This window comes from Lentinus tigrinus (genome assembly GCF_003813185.1).
Source record: "Lentinus tigrinus ALCF2SS1-7 unplaced genomic scaffold L226scaffold_57, whole genome shotgun sequence".
Classification (NCBI taxonomy): Eukaryota; Fungi; Basidiomycota; class Agaricomycetes; order Polyporales; family Polyporaceae; genus Lentinus; species Lentinus tigrinus.
Genome location: NW_027137966.1, coordinates 55,820 through 71,984, shown reverse-complemented (window position 1 = coordinate 71,984; position 16,165 = coordinate 55,820). Strand labels below are relative to the sequence as shown.

Below are 16,165 nucleotides of genomic sequence, written 5' to 3'. Positions count from 1 at the left end.
TTGGCGACCGGCCGGGTGCCAGTGCGCCTACCACGCGGCGGGGCGGCAGGACTCGCGCTGCAGCTGCTGAGCGCACCCAGCCTGCAAACAAGCCGCGGACACGGCGACGCGGTACGGCAAGCGATCGCACTCGCCGTTCGTAGTATTGTTGTCTTCCCGAGCCCCCTGAATTCAAGTTGTTCCCTACCATGCCACTCTTGTTGTAAATATCCGACTATGGTTATGCACTATGTACGTCTCGAAGTATGCGAACGTATGTCAATATGTACCCACGCCATGAATTGCGTGGTTTGAGCCATAAGAGCTTGGATGCCACTGAGGCATTAGATGAACCAGGATGAACCCAAGACATGCACAGAGACTGCGTGCTTCAAGTTGGCCTTACCCGACTCGGGCGCTTCCATCAATTACGTGACAGTGACTGATGTGACTCTGACCTCATGTTCCGTAGTTCGACACGACGCGATGCCCGCGCGTCGCGTCAATCACCAACCCCTCCCCTCTCGCATCTGGTAGAACCACACAGACTTTACCTGCGAGTGTAACGGTCTGTGGTAGTTGATTCGTGAATGAGAACCTGCTCACAGGTGGGCCAGAGACAAAGGCAAAACATCGACCGAAGCTCCGGAACACGACATTGAGTTAGGGACACGGGAGAACAGAAGAAAAGTACGCCGTTCTTGGAACGCATTTTGTGAGTTGCTTCTACTCGAGGAAGCCAGCGGAGCCGATGACTCAAGTGTCTCATCCCTAGTAGCTCCTCCCGCCCTGGGACCGTCCAAACCACCGTTCGAAAGTACGACTTCCGCAAGCTGGCGCGTCTCAAGGTACGAAGGATACCAATTTATTGCGACAGCATTGTTAATCCTCACCAGGAAACATCACCGATTTACATCGTAACTCCAGCACCAACATTCAGCTCAAGGCCGACGAAAAGTGGGACAACGCGATGAAGGACTGCCCGGGAAACACCATCCTCATGCATCTGTCTCAGTTCCACCACGCTTGCCTCTACGATCTCGCCGCCGACTTCGACCAGGTCATCAACCACAAGCACGCCCCGTCGGTATGGCACTCATTCCAAGCCAAGCTAGGCAAGATTGCACAAGCCACTGGCCCCGTTGGTCAACAGAGGAGCATGCCGTTGGAGAAGGACGTGTCAGCAGCCTGGGTACGTTCGTCGCATTCACAACCACCTCATTGTCTGAACCACCGACGCCACAGAGCGCAGTCGATTGGCGGCATCAGCTGTGCCCCAAATACTTTCTCAACCTGTCGGAAGAGAAGCCTGACACGAACGACGACTCCAAGTACAAAGTTGACGCCTCCTTCATCTCGAACAAGCATCGGAAGATGATCGTCTCCAGCAAGCCCAACTGGCCTTACATCGGGATCCTAATAGAGTTCAAGCGCGGCAGTACCGCTAACGATCCCTTCGACAACACACTTGGCCACGACCCTGATGCGACCGCAGAGTCTCGAGCTGCTGCTCGTGATCAACTCATGTCATACGGCGAACGTCTCTTCTCCTGTCAGCATCGTGTTGCCGTATACCTGCTCCTCGTCAACGGCGACACTTTCCGGGTTATGCGCTGGGATCGATCCGGCGTGATCGTGACCGAGGCCATCAACTATGTCAGCACCATCTCTGGCACGAAGGCGCTGCTCAAGGTGACATACGCCTTCTCGAAGATGAGTCTGGAACAGCAAGGCTTTGATCTCAACGTCACGATGCTCGTGCCTCACTCTTGCGGGTACCAGCGCATGGATCTGCTCACGCTTTCGTGCTCCGACGACCTCGACTATCGTGAGTGCAAGTTCGACGACCTCTCCTGCCTCCACAAGGTCTTCACCGACGCAGATATCGCGACGTCCTTCGGCGCCCTCTCCAGTGAGGATGGTCACGCCCTTCTCCACCTCGATCCATCCCACATCTGCGAAAACCATGCCGCATCCCATCACGCTTCACCGCCTGTCATTCCCGTCCTCTCCTTTGTCCGCACTCTGTTCAAGCTGTCGCTCGCGTCTGGATACCCGCGCTACATGATCAAGATCGACGATCGTCACTACCTCGTCGGCAAGCACATCTTCATCGCATCCGGCTTGGTCGGCCGCGGGACGCGCGGGTACGTTGCGCTCGAGTGGGAGACCCAGCGCTTCGTCTTCCTCAAGGATTCGTGGCGACCCTACTATGAGGGCCTCGAGCAGGAAGGCGCGGTGCTTTCCTCGCTGAACGACAAGAATATCCCGAACGTCCCGACAGTGCTCCAGTACGAAGACGTCCGCTACACCACAGGCGATCGTCTAGAGCAGGAGACCGAGACTTCCCATTACTCTCCGGTCACACGCGTGAAGGTCGTCGACCATAGCTCTCCGATGTTCACCCCCCTTCATGGAGAGGAGGCCATACTCCAGCAGTTGCTGCAGTCCGTGGATGCCGACGACCAGGACCCATCTGACATCTACGAGAACCTCGCTGTGACCTGGGAGTCTTGTCATGCATCCGCGAAAGCGATACCCAATCCATATTCAAATCCCATTCAGGCTGTCACCATGCCTGAACTTCTTGCTGGACCCTCGAAGAACGTCAGGAAGCCTCTCTCGTCCCGCAGCTCTGGAGGAATCAAGCGGTCTGCAGAGGAAGTGGAACATGAGGATCAGTGGATACAAGGAGAGGGCTTGCGTCACATGGTGCACTCGCGGATGGTGGTGCGAGAAGTGTGCCTGCCGATGACCGAGTTCACCAGTAGCTTCCAGTTCACCAAGATTATATATGAGTGCATTTGCGGTATGTTAGTCACGCTTTTTCTGTGCTGGTAGCGTTCCGACATCTCGAGTCAGCTCATGCAGAGGCCTACAAATTGTGCGGGTACATGCACCGAGACGTCAGCGCCGGCAACATCCTGATATATCCTGTCGTCAAATGCCGCAATGGAAAAGGGGTCCTCTGTTGGTGTGGTATCCTGGCTGACTGGGAGCTTGCGAAGCACAAAGAAAAACATACAGCCATCCAGCCGCAACGCACGGTATGTGTATTTGGGGTCTTGGATCTTGCATTCAACGCATCGCTCATCGTATAGCAGGGTACATGGCACTTCATGTCGGCTTATCTCCTCGCCCACCCTGCATCTCCGACCACAATCCCTGACGAACTGGAGGCCTTCCTTCACGTCTATGTGTATGGCGCCGTCTGTCGGCTGAACAGCAACTTGAACAAGATCACAGGCTTCATGAACACGTACTTCGCCGGATACGATTTGGATGACACCTCAGCCCCAACATGTCCATCCTCAAAGAAACTCTCTGTCGTCAAAAGCGCTACTCTGCAGTCAGCCGAGCGTGCAGTCGTGTTCTCCAACCCGGAAGGGACAGTGACGAAGGAGCACCACGTCAACCGGTTGATCGCCGAGCTTTTTCGAAGATTCCACGCACGCTACGTCGTCTTAGAGTTTCAAGGGCAGGAGCCTTGCACGCCTCAGCGTAAGCCTCAGAAGACGCAGCTCAACACCATCATGGAAGACGACTCGGACACTGAAGAGCCCCCTGAGGACCTGCCTTCCATGGAAGCGTTACAGCTTCAAAAGGAGCCAGTCGAGTCCGAACTCTCGCGTCCGTCGCAGAAGGACATCGACAACGCGAAATCATTAACACATGCCGTGGTTCGGGGCATCTTCTATACTTTCCTCCACAAAATGGGATGGCGTAAAGAAGACGACGTGATCCCAGATCGCCTCGACAGCACCGTCTTTTCGCGGAAGGCCCTCCAAGCTACGCAAGCCATCGGCCGCGTCGCTGGAACCGCCGAAAAATCTAAGCCCGGGGTTGTCAACGCAGAAACCGATGCGCCCATTCCGGAGATCGATGTCTCGACACCCGCCGCTGATGCACCCGTGGCCAGGCCTACGAAGAGGCGTCGCAAAGATCCTGTCGCGCAGCTTTTGGCTGCTCCCGGGCCTAGGTTGGATCCGCCCGTAGCAGGACCGTCGACTGACCGCGTAACTCGAAGCCGCAGCGCTGCCAACTCCGTTACAGTGCAGAACACTATTGTGGCTCAGGAATTTCCGACGACTCGTATTACTCGCAGCAAGAGCGGTGTGCTCCCGACTCGGGGCGGTCAACCTGCTGGTGCGTCCTCAAGTCGCGGCACTAGACCGTTGAATACGGTCTCGCGAACGGCCAGTGTCAGCGGAGGGACTCGCCGGCGTACTCGTGCTTCGTCTCGAGCCGGCCCTCGACATGGTATTGAAGGTCAGGGTGGCAGCATGGATACGAAGGGGAAGGGTGCGGCTAGTCGCTCTCGTCGCAGGGGCCGATGAGGTACCGCCTAGTAGTATCGTGCGTTGGCTGGCGTGATGAGGAAATTGAACCCTGAGCTATATAGCTTTCTAAAATTTTGTGCATGAATACTGTCAGTCATGTGTGTCAGAACATCTCTCTCTCTGCCATGGTCTCTGCTGTTGTTCCCCCCCCAGCAGATGGCGCTTGATGCCAGAGTAAGCGCTGGTGACAAGTCACAGTTGCGCGGTGAGCGGCTCACTCCTTCCTCCCGACCTCCAGTATCGTCGAAACAAAACATCGCGACAGCGAGCTGTAAGCGTCGTAAATTGACGGTTGCTTAGTATTTCTACTGACACAGCGAACAAAAAGCACACCAGCAGCCAATCCCGACCCCTTAAAACTCCTGCCGGCCCCAGCAAGGACCACTTGCATATCGCATAATAGCGGCCTCAAAAAACGATCTTATTGTCAGAATAATCGGGTGCGATCCGCTATCGATGACCAGTGGTCAGCATCGACTCATCAGCGTGATCAGCCCAGGCCTCGTGCGCCACCGTTTCAGGGTCCAGCCCCCCGTAACCACAGCCGCCTGACAGGACAAAACGCGTGCCCGCGCGCTAAAGGTTCGTGCTCTCTCCCCCCACCACCATGAGCGAACAGCCTAATGCTGAGGATCCCACCCTCGACACTTCTCCCATCAATGTCGACAGACACAAAACTCGCGATCCTTCCCGCAACCCTGACACCGACATCCGGCCTCCGGCCCCGGAGAAGCGAAACAACGCGATGAAGGACTGCCCCAAAACCACCGTACTCATGCGCCTCTCCCAGTTCCACGAAGAGAAGCTCCACAACGCTGCCAAAGGCTTTTCCAAGGATGAGAAACACGGACATGGGCGCGACTATGCTGAGAGGGTGTGGTGGGAGTTCAACAACGCATTCGGTACCCTGCCGAAGGAGGCCAAGAAGAAGAACCCTTGGCCCAACCCAACTGAGAAGGTGATCTCGGATGCATGGGTGCGTGGTTGTCCTCTCGTGATACATCCGGATGCTCACTAGCGACGACAGGAGACCGTCGACGCCTTGCATCACTTCGTCCCCAATCACTTCCTCCACATCTCTGACGAGCATCACGATCCTAACGACCCAGCGCGTGATAAGATCGATGGCTCCTTCGTTCATGATTCCGACAAAGACGCCATCACCTCAGACTACCCTAACTGGGCCGACATGAAGTTCCTTGTCGAGTTCAAAAAAGGCGACACCGCTAAGGACCCCTTTGACGACCACAATGAAGACGGCCCCGACGCAACAGCGAAGACTCGTAGAGCAGTGCGCGGGCAAATCATGGCATACGCAGAACGCGTCTTCTCCTACCAGCATCGATCCTCCGTCTTCTTCCTCATCGTGATGGGCAACAAATTCCGTGTCATGTGCTGGGACCGATCCGGAGTCGCTGTCACGGAGGCCGTGAACTACGTCAACACTGTCGAGGGTACAGAGGCTCTTCTCGAGGTGACGTACGCTTTCTCTAAGCTCAGCCGTGCGAATCAAGGTCTGGATACGACGGCCACTCGCCTTCTCGAGGGCTCTTGCGGTTGGGAGCGCATGGACCTACTTGGCAACCCTTCCGGGAACGACCTTGATTACACCGAGGGCGTGATCGAGGGCGACGTCCACGACGTCTTCGCCAAACCGGAAGAAACAGCGACCTATGGATCGTTGTCAGGCGAGGACGACACCAACTTACATCATGATCCTACCTGCTCCTGCTCGGGCCATGCTACTCCTCCACCCGTCGTCCCCGTCCTCTCCCACGTCCGCAAGTTGTTCCGGGACTCCCTCGTTCCCGGCTTCCCTCGGTATTGCCTCGTCGTCGAAGGTTACAACTATCTCGTCGGGAAGCATATCTTCATTGGGTCTGGCATGGTTGGTCGCGGGACTCGTGGCTACGTCGCTCTCGAATGGGAGACGCAGCGTTTCGTGTTCCTGAAGGACTCATGGCGGGCGTACTACGTCGGTGTGGAATCGGAAGGTGCCATGCTGTCCAAACTCAACCAGGAGGGCGTTACGAATGTTCCGACCGTGGTTCGATACGGCGATGTCTACGATGAGCCAGAAATCGATCGCAGCGACAAAGATGGCTCACACGACTCGAAGGACACCCAGGCCAATCCAGGCAACGTCTCCCATAGCACAACCGAGGCCGAGGCGCACCACGACTCCGTGGTCGAGGGAGGCGACGGGGAGTCCAATGACCGCGGCGAGGGTCGCGGAACAAAGGACGAGGTTGTTGAGCGTAGGCTGGAACCGCGCTTGCAGGAGACGGAGAATGCCAGATACCATCCCGCTTATGGCGACCAGCACGTCGATCCCAATCTCCCGCCCTATCTGGTCAGGCTCCCATTCCGCCACGAGAACTGGACGGTGAACGGCAAGACGGCGCCGAAGACACCAGCGAAGACGGCCCTTTCCGCTCCGTTACTCAACCAGGTTTCGAAGGTTGCGCCTGAGTTGGAAGCGGACTCGGAGCCTAATCTACCCGCTTTCCCTGACACCTCGACGGCAACTACGAAGGCTGTACCACCAAGCACGGCCCGCGGGGTCAAGAGGAAGTTCGCTGCCATGATCGCGGGACATCAAGGCACGGGCTTGCGGCACATGGTCCATTCTCGGTTGATTGTGAAGGAGGTCTGCCTTCCCCTAACCGCTTTCACCAGCAGCAAACAGCTGGTGAGGATTCTCTATGGGTGCATTATTGGTATGTGGTCAGTGACATGAATGGCTTGATTTTGCCTGCTGACGTGTTCCAATAGCTCATTCAATGGCATGGACCAGATGCAAGTACATGCACCGGGACGTCAGCGCGGGAAATCTCCTCATCTACCCCTACGTCCTGAAGGTTGATGGCAAGTACCGCATATGTTGGCAAGGGCTGCTGGCCGACTGGGAGCTTGCTAAGCATGCCAGTAAGACGGTGGCAATGCAGCCCCAACGAACGGTATGTTTTCCCTTGCGTAGCCTTCCAATTGCTCGTTTCTCACGGTGGCACTCAAAGGGCACTTGGCATTTCATGTCCGCTTTCCTCCTGTCGAACCCGGGCATGCCAACGGCCATCGCGGACGAGCTCGAGGCCTTCTTGCACGTTCTCATCTACGCTGTGGTACGGCGCATGCGATCCGACATTGAGTCAGTACTCCACTTCCTGGAATCGTATTTCTCCGGCTACACGGTCAACAAGAAGATACAAGCGAGTTGTCCGCACAACAAAGAGGAATCCATCGCCAAGTGCACCCTCACTATGGCACGTGAGACCGTCACCTTCTCCACACCAGACGGGAGGCTCGGAAAGGACCATCCTATCAACAAGCTCATCTCCGATCTCCTCACTATCTTCCACTCTCGCTACACCGTTCTTGATTGGAAGCAGCAGTCCGAATCGAAGAGCGTGCGGGAAGGAACTCCTACTCCCGGGCGTCCTATGACGCCAGTTATGGAGGAAGACCGTAGCTACAATGACATGAAGCCCCCTGAAGAGCTCTACGGCGACGTACCGGAACCCAAGGTTGAGAGAGCCCAACCTGTATCGGAACCCACGCAGAAGATGTATGACACCGCGGAGAGGCTCCACGACCACGCGTTGATAGCGACGATCTTCTACAATTATGTCACTTCGAAGGAGAATGTCTGGCCAAAGGACGACGTCATTCCCGACCGACAGAATGAGATCTATCCTGTTCCGCAGGCCCCTCCTCAAGCACGCGGTACGGCTCATGTCAATGACTCCGGAAACGCACCCATGAATGAGGCCGAAGTCGCCGATCCCAAGAATCCTCAGGACGTTGCGATGGACGAGGTCGATGGAAGACACGACTCTCGCTCCCCTGTCTCTGCCGCACCCATCATAGATCCTCATCCCATCCATCCAGACACACCCCAGGTTGTCCGTGACTCAGCGCTGCCGACCGAGGCTCAAGATGCGTCTGCCGTTCCCGACCCATCCCTTGGGAGGCCTACCAAGAGACGTCGTAGGGATCCCGTCGTGAAGGAGTCCAATGAACCTCCGGTCGCGGAGTCTTCGACGAGACGCGTTACCCGCAGTCGCAGCGCAGCCAACGTCGCGGCGGCGGGGGCTCCCCCTCCAGCAGCAGCAGGCCCTGCAATCAGGAAAGCTACGACGGTCGCGCAGTCTACGCGCGTCACTCGGAGCAAGAGCGGCAAGCTGCCCAACAACAACACCATTGGCGACCGGCAGGGTGCCAGTGCGCCCACCACGCGGCGGGGCGGTAGGACTCGCGCTGCAGCTGCTGAGCGCACCCAGCCTGCAAGCAAGCCGCGGACACGGCGACGCAGTGAGAGCACGGCGAGTGCAGTCGCAGGCGCTAGTCGTCGCACTCGCCGTTCGTAGTATTGTCGTCTTCGCCCCTGAATCCGCCGTATGACTCTCCTGTTGTATCTCTCTGCTAGTATGGTTATGCGCAATGTACGTCTCGAAGTATGCAAATCTATGTGACTATGTCCCCATGCGTGTGTTTTGAACCGTAAGACCTCGGAATCCATTGAGGTATGAGATGAGCCAGGATAAACCCGACATGCACAGAAGCTGCATGCCTGGCCAGCATGCCCAACCTTCAGCGCTTCCATCAATACGTGACAGTGACTGATGCACTGCGATGGCGCTTGACGCGTGTCTCTCTAATCTTCTCCCCTGCTCCTCCCTTTCTCTCTGTAACATGGATCTCTGGGAACAGCGGGAACAGCAATCTACTCTGTGCATAGCAAATTTTGTCTAAGACAAAGAGAAGAACGAGTAGGCGATGTACTCGAGTAGATCAAGTACTTACTATCTGACGCCGATGAGCCCAAGCGACAAAGAACAATGCATCGCATCGCATGGTAAGTACGTTATGTACTTATGTGGTACCAGGATGCGCGTACCTCATCCTCCCGAGTACTGCTCGAACTCGTTTTCAGAGCTTACTGCTAGGCCCGTCGCGAGTTTGCCTTCACACTCGCGTTTGCATTTGTCGAGAAGGCTCGCAGCGTAGTAGGGAGTTGCAACGATCGCGATCGTTGCTGGATACGGTCCGTACCCAGGATTGATAGTGAAGTGCTCGTGTTTGCTTCGCTCATAGACACGACGAATATCGGGTGCCGCTTGAAGCAGCGGTCCTATTGTTCGAAGAATTGGGCAGGTCCCGTTCTATTGTTCAGACTCGCGTGAGCCACCAGCACGCGATCGATTGGCTCAGCGGTATAGCCGTCGGTTACCAGCGAGCACCGATAAAACTGCGCAGCTCCGACTCCGCCAACTTCATCTACGACCCCCACGTCGACGTCGCCCCCTGGTCGCCCCTTACTCTCCGAGACTTTCCCTACCACTATGGGCGACACCACCGTTCTGATGACTCTTCGCCAGTTCCAGCAGGATCAACTCCTCGATCTTGCCTCTCATTGCGATCACAACCACCAATTCCTTGACCACGCCCGCTCGGTATGGTGGACCCTTCAAAATGAGTTCGGCAACATACCGCACCAGCCATATGAGAAGAGCTTCGTGAAGGAACCAAGTGCGAGGGAAGTAGCAGACGCATGGGTATGTGGTTGCACTTCTGCATCCCAGCTGGAGCCTCGCTGACGGCCTGCAGACTAGGGCAGATAGCAAGATTCGCGTATGCCCTGGTCACTTCCTCCCTGAATGCGTCAGGAACCCCAAGGGGGAGTATGGCGAGGAGTACAAGCTCTATGGGACCCTTATCCACGAGGAGGACAGGGACGAGCTGAATCGCGGTTACTACACCCGGTGGGCTTTCCTACGCTTCGCTATAATATTCAGAGGAGTCCGAGATGGAGGAGACTGTTACGACGACTCACCGATATATGACGGCAGCGCGGTAAAACGTGCTCGAACGGCAGTAGGTGATGCCGAGTCGGCCGCCCAGCTCCTATTCAGCTACCAACAACGCACCGCTGCCTTCCTGCTTTTGGTCAACATCGACGAGTTCCGCGTCATGCGTTGGGACCGATCCGGCGTCATCATTACCGAGCCGGTAAACTACTTGCGGACCATCGAGGGTACGCGCGCTCTGCTCGAGGTGACCTACGCCTTCTCGAAGTTCAGCCGGGCGAGATTAGGCATGGATACAACCGCTGTCCGTCTCATGGAGGCTTCGTGCGGCTGGAAGCGCATGGACTTACTCGCACAACCTTCTCCGGACGATCTCTCCTATGCCGAGGCGCTGTTCGATCGCAGCATTCACGAAGTCTTCATTGACGCGAATGTCGCGGCGACTTACGGTTCCTTCTCCCCCGACGCCAACGATACCGACTTGCACTACGATCCCACCCATTCCTGCCACAACCATGTGTCCTCTCCACCCGTAATTCCCGTTCTCGAATACATCCGCAACAAGTTCCGCGAGTCGCTCGTGTCAGGTTTCCCTCGATATCGACTCACCGTCGACGGTCACGACTATCTCGTCGGACGGCCGTTCTTCACTAAATCCGGTGTGGTCAACCGCGGTACTCGTGGCTACATCGCTTTGGAGTGGGAAACGCAGCGGTTGGTTTTCCTAAAAGATTCGTGGCGGGTGTGCAAACAGGGCGCCGAGCACGAGGGTGCCATACTCTCTAAGCTCAATGAGCACGGTGTTCAGAACATTCCCACCGTTGTCCGCTATGGTGACGTCTGCCACGTTCAAGGAGATCTTCTCGAGCAGATGACGGAGACGTCGGACTACCATCCTGTCAGCGGGGGCAAGCATGTCGACCTTAACCTCGCGCCATTTGCTGATGACGTCGAGAAGACGGGCGCACTCGAGGATGTCGAACAATGGTTCAACGCAGGAACGGAGCAGATATTGAAGCATCCTGCGCTGGAGGGGCTGCGCGATACTGTCCAGCTACCATTATTCTACGGACACGATTCAGGTCCATGCCCCCATGCGCCGAAGAAGGCAGCGTCTATGCCGGACCTACCCGCATTCCTTCTACGTCCGAAACCGCTCGCCACCGCAACGGCTCAGCATCCCCGCAGCTCTCGTGACTCTCAGGCGGCGCAGGGGAAGGACCTGTTGCATCTGATGCATACACGGCTGGTGGTGAAGGAGATCTGCCTTCCCTTTACCGAATTCACTAGTACCAGGCAGCTTGTACACCTTATCTTCGACTGCGTTATTGGTGAGTCTCCCGCTAGAATTTGTCGAGGGCACATGCTGATGTATCACTGCAGCTCACGGCCTAGCATACAAGAGATGTCAATATATACACTGCGACATCAGCGAAGGCAATCTGCTGATATACCCACACATTCGACGCACGGACAAGGGTGTATATGGCGTGTCTTGGCGAGGTATGCTCTCGGACTGGGAGTGCGCGAAGACCAAGACGACAACCTCGGATCGTCTACTATGGGTACGTTGCCTTGTCCCCTCTCGTAGTATTCAAACCTCACTTTCGGGATATAGGGCAATTGGGACTTCATGTCGGCATATCGCCTGCTGAATCTGAATGAGCCCGCGACTATTCCAGATGAGCTGGAATCATTCGTGCATGTACTGATCTATTGTGCAGTCTTTCGCGTGCAGAGCAACATCCACCCACATTGTATCAAGTACTTCCTGGAGTACTACTTCTCAGAACACCTCCGTGGCCCGTCCGGCAATTTGACCTGTCCCCGCGCCAAGTTGTCCTCTCTCGTCTGCCCTGGCTACCTCGGCCCTCGCCTCACCATGTCCGGTGTTGCAATAATCTTTTCTACACCCGGCCGTCAGCTTGCAGATCAACATACACTCAACCAGCTCATCCAAAACCTCTTCAACCTCTTCCACTCTCGCTATGCAATAGACGCATGGGAGAGGAAGGAATCTGACCGAAGGACTCAACCCAGCCAAGCGACATACGCTAAACGGGCATCCCTCGAACATCACTTCAGGCTGGCGAACACCCTGCACCACTACAGTGGTTTGCCGAAACATGTGCGAGCCTGGCCAGTCGGAGACGTCATTCCCAACCGAAAGGACGAGGAACTTCATACCGACGAACCGTCTCCAGCGTATGACGAGGAAGTCACACCCCAAGAACTTGGCCTGTTCCAGCTCGAGGACGACCAGGAGGCCCAGAAATTGCTCGCAGAGTTGAAGGTGAGGAGCTCCGAGCTAGATCATTCCACACTTGTTGCTGACTCCGTACCAAAGCCCGACTCTCCCCCCGCCGAGGCCGTTGCGCCGCAGACCGGGAACCGTAACGGCGAGCCGGCGGAACCTCAAAACGCGCCCAACGCGCCCGACCCAGACGCATCAAGCAGGCCTGCGAAGAGGCGTCGCTTGGACCCAGTGGTGGATGAGGCCGCACTCCTCCGAGCAGAGTCGTCGACGCAACGGGTCACTCGTAGTCGCAGTGCTGCTCAGGCCGTTGCTGCTGACTTCACGAGAGTGACCCGAAGCAAGACCGGAAAACTTCCCAGTCAAGTCGCAGCGGCGGCGTCGGCTGTGCCTTCTGCAAGTCGGGGTAGCGATGCTCGGACTACAACTTCTCGAAGGCGTGGTGGTGCAGCCAGCCGGAACGCACCGTCGAAGAGCAGAGGTCGTTAGTCTCGTGATTTATCTCCTGCCCTCTGAATCCTTTCAATCATCCTTCTTGCTTCTGCATCTCGGTTGTAAATCAGCTCTTTGGGCTCCCTGAATGGCATACGTTGCGCGCTGTCGTACTGCATCTTCGTGTAGCCTCTATTCGGACTCGGACGCGTATGCCAGAGGGCAGAGTCTGGGTTCTGCCAGGCCAGTCATGCACAGCAACGACATCAAATCGAAGTATGAATTGCAACACATTAAAGGGAGCCAACAGAGATGTCACACGCTGCGCAACATCAGTCGTACTGGTACCACCGGCCGCGTCGCCACTAAATACGCGCGGAAGTTCCGCTCATACTCCCCCGCATCCCATCCCTCCAGCAAGCGCATCTCAAACCGCTGCATCAACGCGCATACGACCATCCGGATCTCGAAAAGCGCGAGGTTCTTCCCTACACAGTTCATCGGCCCGTGCGCGAACGACATCCAAGCGTCTTCTTTGTGCACGAATTTTGAGTCTTGAAGCGAGTCGGATTCGGCGGCCTCCGAGTCGGATGTAGACGTAGGTGTAGAGCTCGAAGGGAGAGTCGTGCTGCCGAGGAGCCACCGTTCTGGCCAGAACGCATCGGGCTTTGTGAAATTGCGGGGGTCTCGGTGGATGGACCAGGTGTGTGCCCACACCGCAGTACCGGGCGGGATGTACCTGCAAATACGTAGGCCCAGGTAGGAAGGCAGCACCGAGGTGTAAGTCAGGATGGAGTACGAGCGACCATCAGCATCACGAAGCACGTACGTCTTTCCTGCCATGACTCCAACCCCGCTCTCGCGCGGTACCTGTCGTTGACTCCCACCCGGTACGGGCGGGAAGAGTCGCAGTGTCTCGTATCTATGCATCAGAGGCTCGAGATCAGCATGCCAGTGCAAGTCAACGTCGATAGACATATGGACGGCCAACGCACATGACTGCGTTCAGCCAATGCATGTCGCGATGATCTTTCGTGTTGAATACGTCCGAATCCTCTCTCGCTCCTGTTGGGTAGAACCTGTCCACCTCGGCTTGCAGCCGCTTGTATGTCTCCGGGTTGGTCAGCAGGCAGTAGAAAAGACTGGACAGCGCGCTCGACGTCGTGTCCGCGCCTGCGACCACTACGAGGCAGCCGTCGTCAGTGAGCTGGCGCAGAGCCGGCTCGGATGCACGCGGGGGAGGCTTCTCGATCGAGCCTGAGTCCGAGATATCTTCGTCATTCTGTCATGAAGGCAAGATCAGAACGGAACCTGAGAACGAGGGCGCAAGGAACTCGGAGACAGACGCACGAGGTAATGGAACAAGTCCTTGCGCGTGGCGCCTCGCTCGATGCGTTGGATAGTGAGCTTTCGACAGTGCGCGATGAGGACATTCAGGGCCCCGGTTGCGAGCGGGACATGGCTGAGGTAAACCCCCAGCCAGGGCACGTGTGCGAGCAACGTCCCGACCCTGCGAGTCCGCGTTATTCAGGAGATGCTCTGTTGTGCGCCGGTGAGAAGAGGACGCACTTCATACCCTCGTCCAGGATCCTCCATACGTTGTTCGCATCTCCCTCTCGGAGTAGTTCAGACCCGCCGCCGAACCTAGATAGCAATCAAATGTCAATTACTCTACTCTCCAAGCCTTGGGAGAACTCACGCCATGTCGCACATGAAGTCATAGCTATCACCTGCATAGTCAGTCTCTGCCACTCGCGCGGAAACTACATACTGACGCAAAATAGTTGAACCACTTGCCCAGCACGACCTTCTCCTGCGCTTCAGTGCAACGCTCGAGCGCCTCGAGAAGCTGCTGCGCTCTCCTCGCTATCGTCTTCTCGTATCCTCTCAGCGCAGGCGCACTGAACGCGCGGTTCCACGGGCGCCGGCGACGTGAATGTTTTGCGGGATCTTGTATCCCAATGAGAGGCAGTTGAACGCCGTCGCTCAGCATACGTCCAACGTACTCTACAGTATGGCAATGGAATATGAGCAATCAAGCAACAATGCAGGGGGATGTACAAGAGAACGCACGCGGTCCTTTCGCGATGTTCATGATGGGGCCTACGGCGGATGCGTCGCGGATCGAGAGTTCGTTCGGACCTGCACGAGTAACACGTGATCAGCAATCAAGCGGCATAGGCACTGCAGAGCGTGACTCACCAATACGGACGACGTCCCCATACTTGCAATGTAGTTCATTGATATAGAGGTGCTCGCGTCCGGACCAGGACACACATGCCATCCACCACTGCGAGATTCTACACCCGAGCGGGCCGGGATGCTGCGCGAGCGGGTGGAAGGGCGATGTTCGATATAAAATAGTGAATGCAGCGAGAGCCCCGAGATATGTGGTGTACGTGTTGAAGATGCTGCGGAGGATGTGGTGGCCGGAGTGAACGAGTAAAGGTGAGGCAAGTGCTGGAGGACCGAGGAGCAATGCCGCGTGCGCGCCAATTGAGTAGGTCTCGACGCGCTTGAAGATCTCGTGCGCAATCTGTATACGAGCAGGATGTCAGCCTGGAGATGCACATGAAATGGTGCAGGAATAATGGGAAGAACGCACCAAGGCAAGGAAAACCAGAGCGCACACCACTTCTGAGTCAGACATGGCGTTGGGACTAGTCCGAATAGCCAGGATGTCGAGAGAACTCGGCGACACAGCTCATATATAACACCTTGTCTGAAGTATATCCGCGACCCATGAGCGATTGGTCATCGTGACGAATCGCCGCCGTTCATGCCCGGAGGAGCTCAGCGGATAGTAGGCCTTGACACTAACAGAGGCTAATGGGTGTTCACGAGGTCGGCGCCCGGTGTAGGAACAAAGATCAGGTCTTCTTGAGCCCAGCCTTCGGACGCATTGGCGTTCGGAGATATCAAATCAAATTGTCAACAGTGTTCGTGCGAGAGTCAGTCATTGCGGTGTTGTGCGATGAAGTGCTTCATAATATCAGCGTTTCCAGATGAGCGTTGTTCAGACCAATCACGCTCGGTCGGAGGACAAGAATATCTCCGACTTGAAACGTGCTCTCGAAGTCTGTGCTCTCGGTCATAGGTCGCAGGAGCCCAGACCACGATGATAGAAGAACTCACAAAACACTCCCTCATAGTGCCAAAAATCTCTCGAACATCTGCAGATTATGCAGGCCAGTGCACCTCCGCTTCCTGGACCTACGCAAATACGACGATGTCGGACCTGATTGCGATCTGACGGAGCCTGAGTAACGACTCTGAGACGACCCGACTGCACTTTCTGACAGTTGGAAGTAAAAATTGCGAGAATAAGATGCATGACATCGAGTCGCAGTCAT

General features: G+C 56.2%; 4 protein-coding genes across 4 annotated transcripts; 3 read left to right on the top strand and 1 right to left on the bottom strand.

Moving 5' to 3' along the window:
- Nucleotides 1-521: 521 nt before the first annotated feature.
- L226DRAFT_563772 (uncharacterized protein) lies at nt 522-4,719 on the top strand (the record flags this gene model as incomplete). Its single annotated transcript, XM_067683578.1, has 11 exons — nt 522-694; nt 755-827; nt 907-1,171; nt 1,225-2,788; nt 2,842-3,026; nt 3,084-4,125; nt 4,181-4,335; nt 4,382-4,417; nt 4,476-4,524; nt 4,558-4,590; nt 4,637-4,719. Exons 3-11 carry the CDS (start codon nt 950-952, stop codon nt 4,717-4,719), a joined length of 3,369 nt encoding a protein of 1,122 aa, XP_067529283.1. The 5' UTR covers nt 522-694; nt 755-827; nt 907-949.
- L226DRAFT_495343 (uncharacterized protein) lies at nt 4,694-8,801 on the top strand. Its single transcript, XM_067677514.1, has 6 exons — nt 4,694-4,759; nt 4,814-4,901; nt 4,989-5,295; nt 5,347-7,039; nt 7,095-7,279; nt 7,337-8,801. The coding sequence occupies exons 3-6, from the start codon at nt 5,065-5,067 to the stop codon at nt 8,684-8,686; spliced, it is 3,459 nt and encodes a 1,152-aa protein (XP_067529282.1). The 5' UTR covers nt 4,694-4,759; nt 4,814-4,901; nt 4,989-5,064; the 3' UTR covers nt 8,687-8,801.
- Nucleotides 8,802-9,590: 789 nt separating this feature from the next.
- Nucleotides 9,591-13,072, top strand: L226DRAFT_316758 (uncharacterized protein). Its single transcript, XM_067673851.1, has 5 exons — nt 9,591-9,874; nt 9,927-11,457; nt 11,510-11,691; nt 11,745-12,419; nt 12,474-13,072. The coding sequence occupies exons 1-5, from the start codon at nt 9,662-9,664 to the stop codon at nt 12,867-12,869; spliced, it is 2,997 nt and encodes a 998-aa protein (XP_067529281.1). The 5' UTR covers nt 9,591-9,661; the 3' UTR covers nt 12,870-13,072.
- Nucleotides 13,073-13,127: 55 nt separating this feature from the next.
- On the bottom strand, nt 13,128-15,462 carry L226DRAFT_548440 (high nitrogen upregulated cytochrome P450 monooxygenase 2; the record flags this gene model as incomplete). Its single annotated transcript, XM_067682589.1, has 10 exons — nt 13,128-13,551; nt 13,642-13,734; nt 13,808-14,094; nt 14,163-14,322; nt 14,382-14,456; nt 14,512-14,535; nt 14,588-14,819; nt 14,886-14,954; nt 15,015-15,348; nt 15,418-15,462. 10 exons carry the CDS (start codon nt 15,460-15,462, stop codon nt 13,128-13,130), a joined length of 1,743 nt encoding a protein of 580 aa, XP_067529280.1.
- Nucleotides 15,463-16,165: the final 703 nt, after the last annotated feature.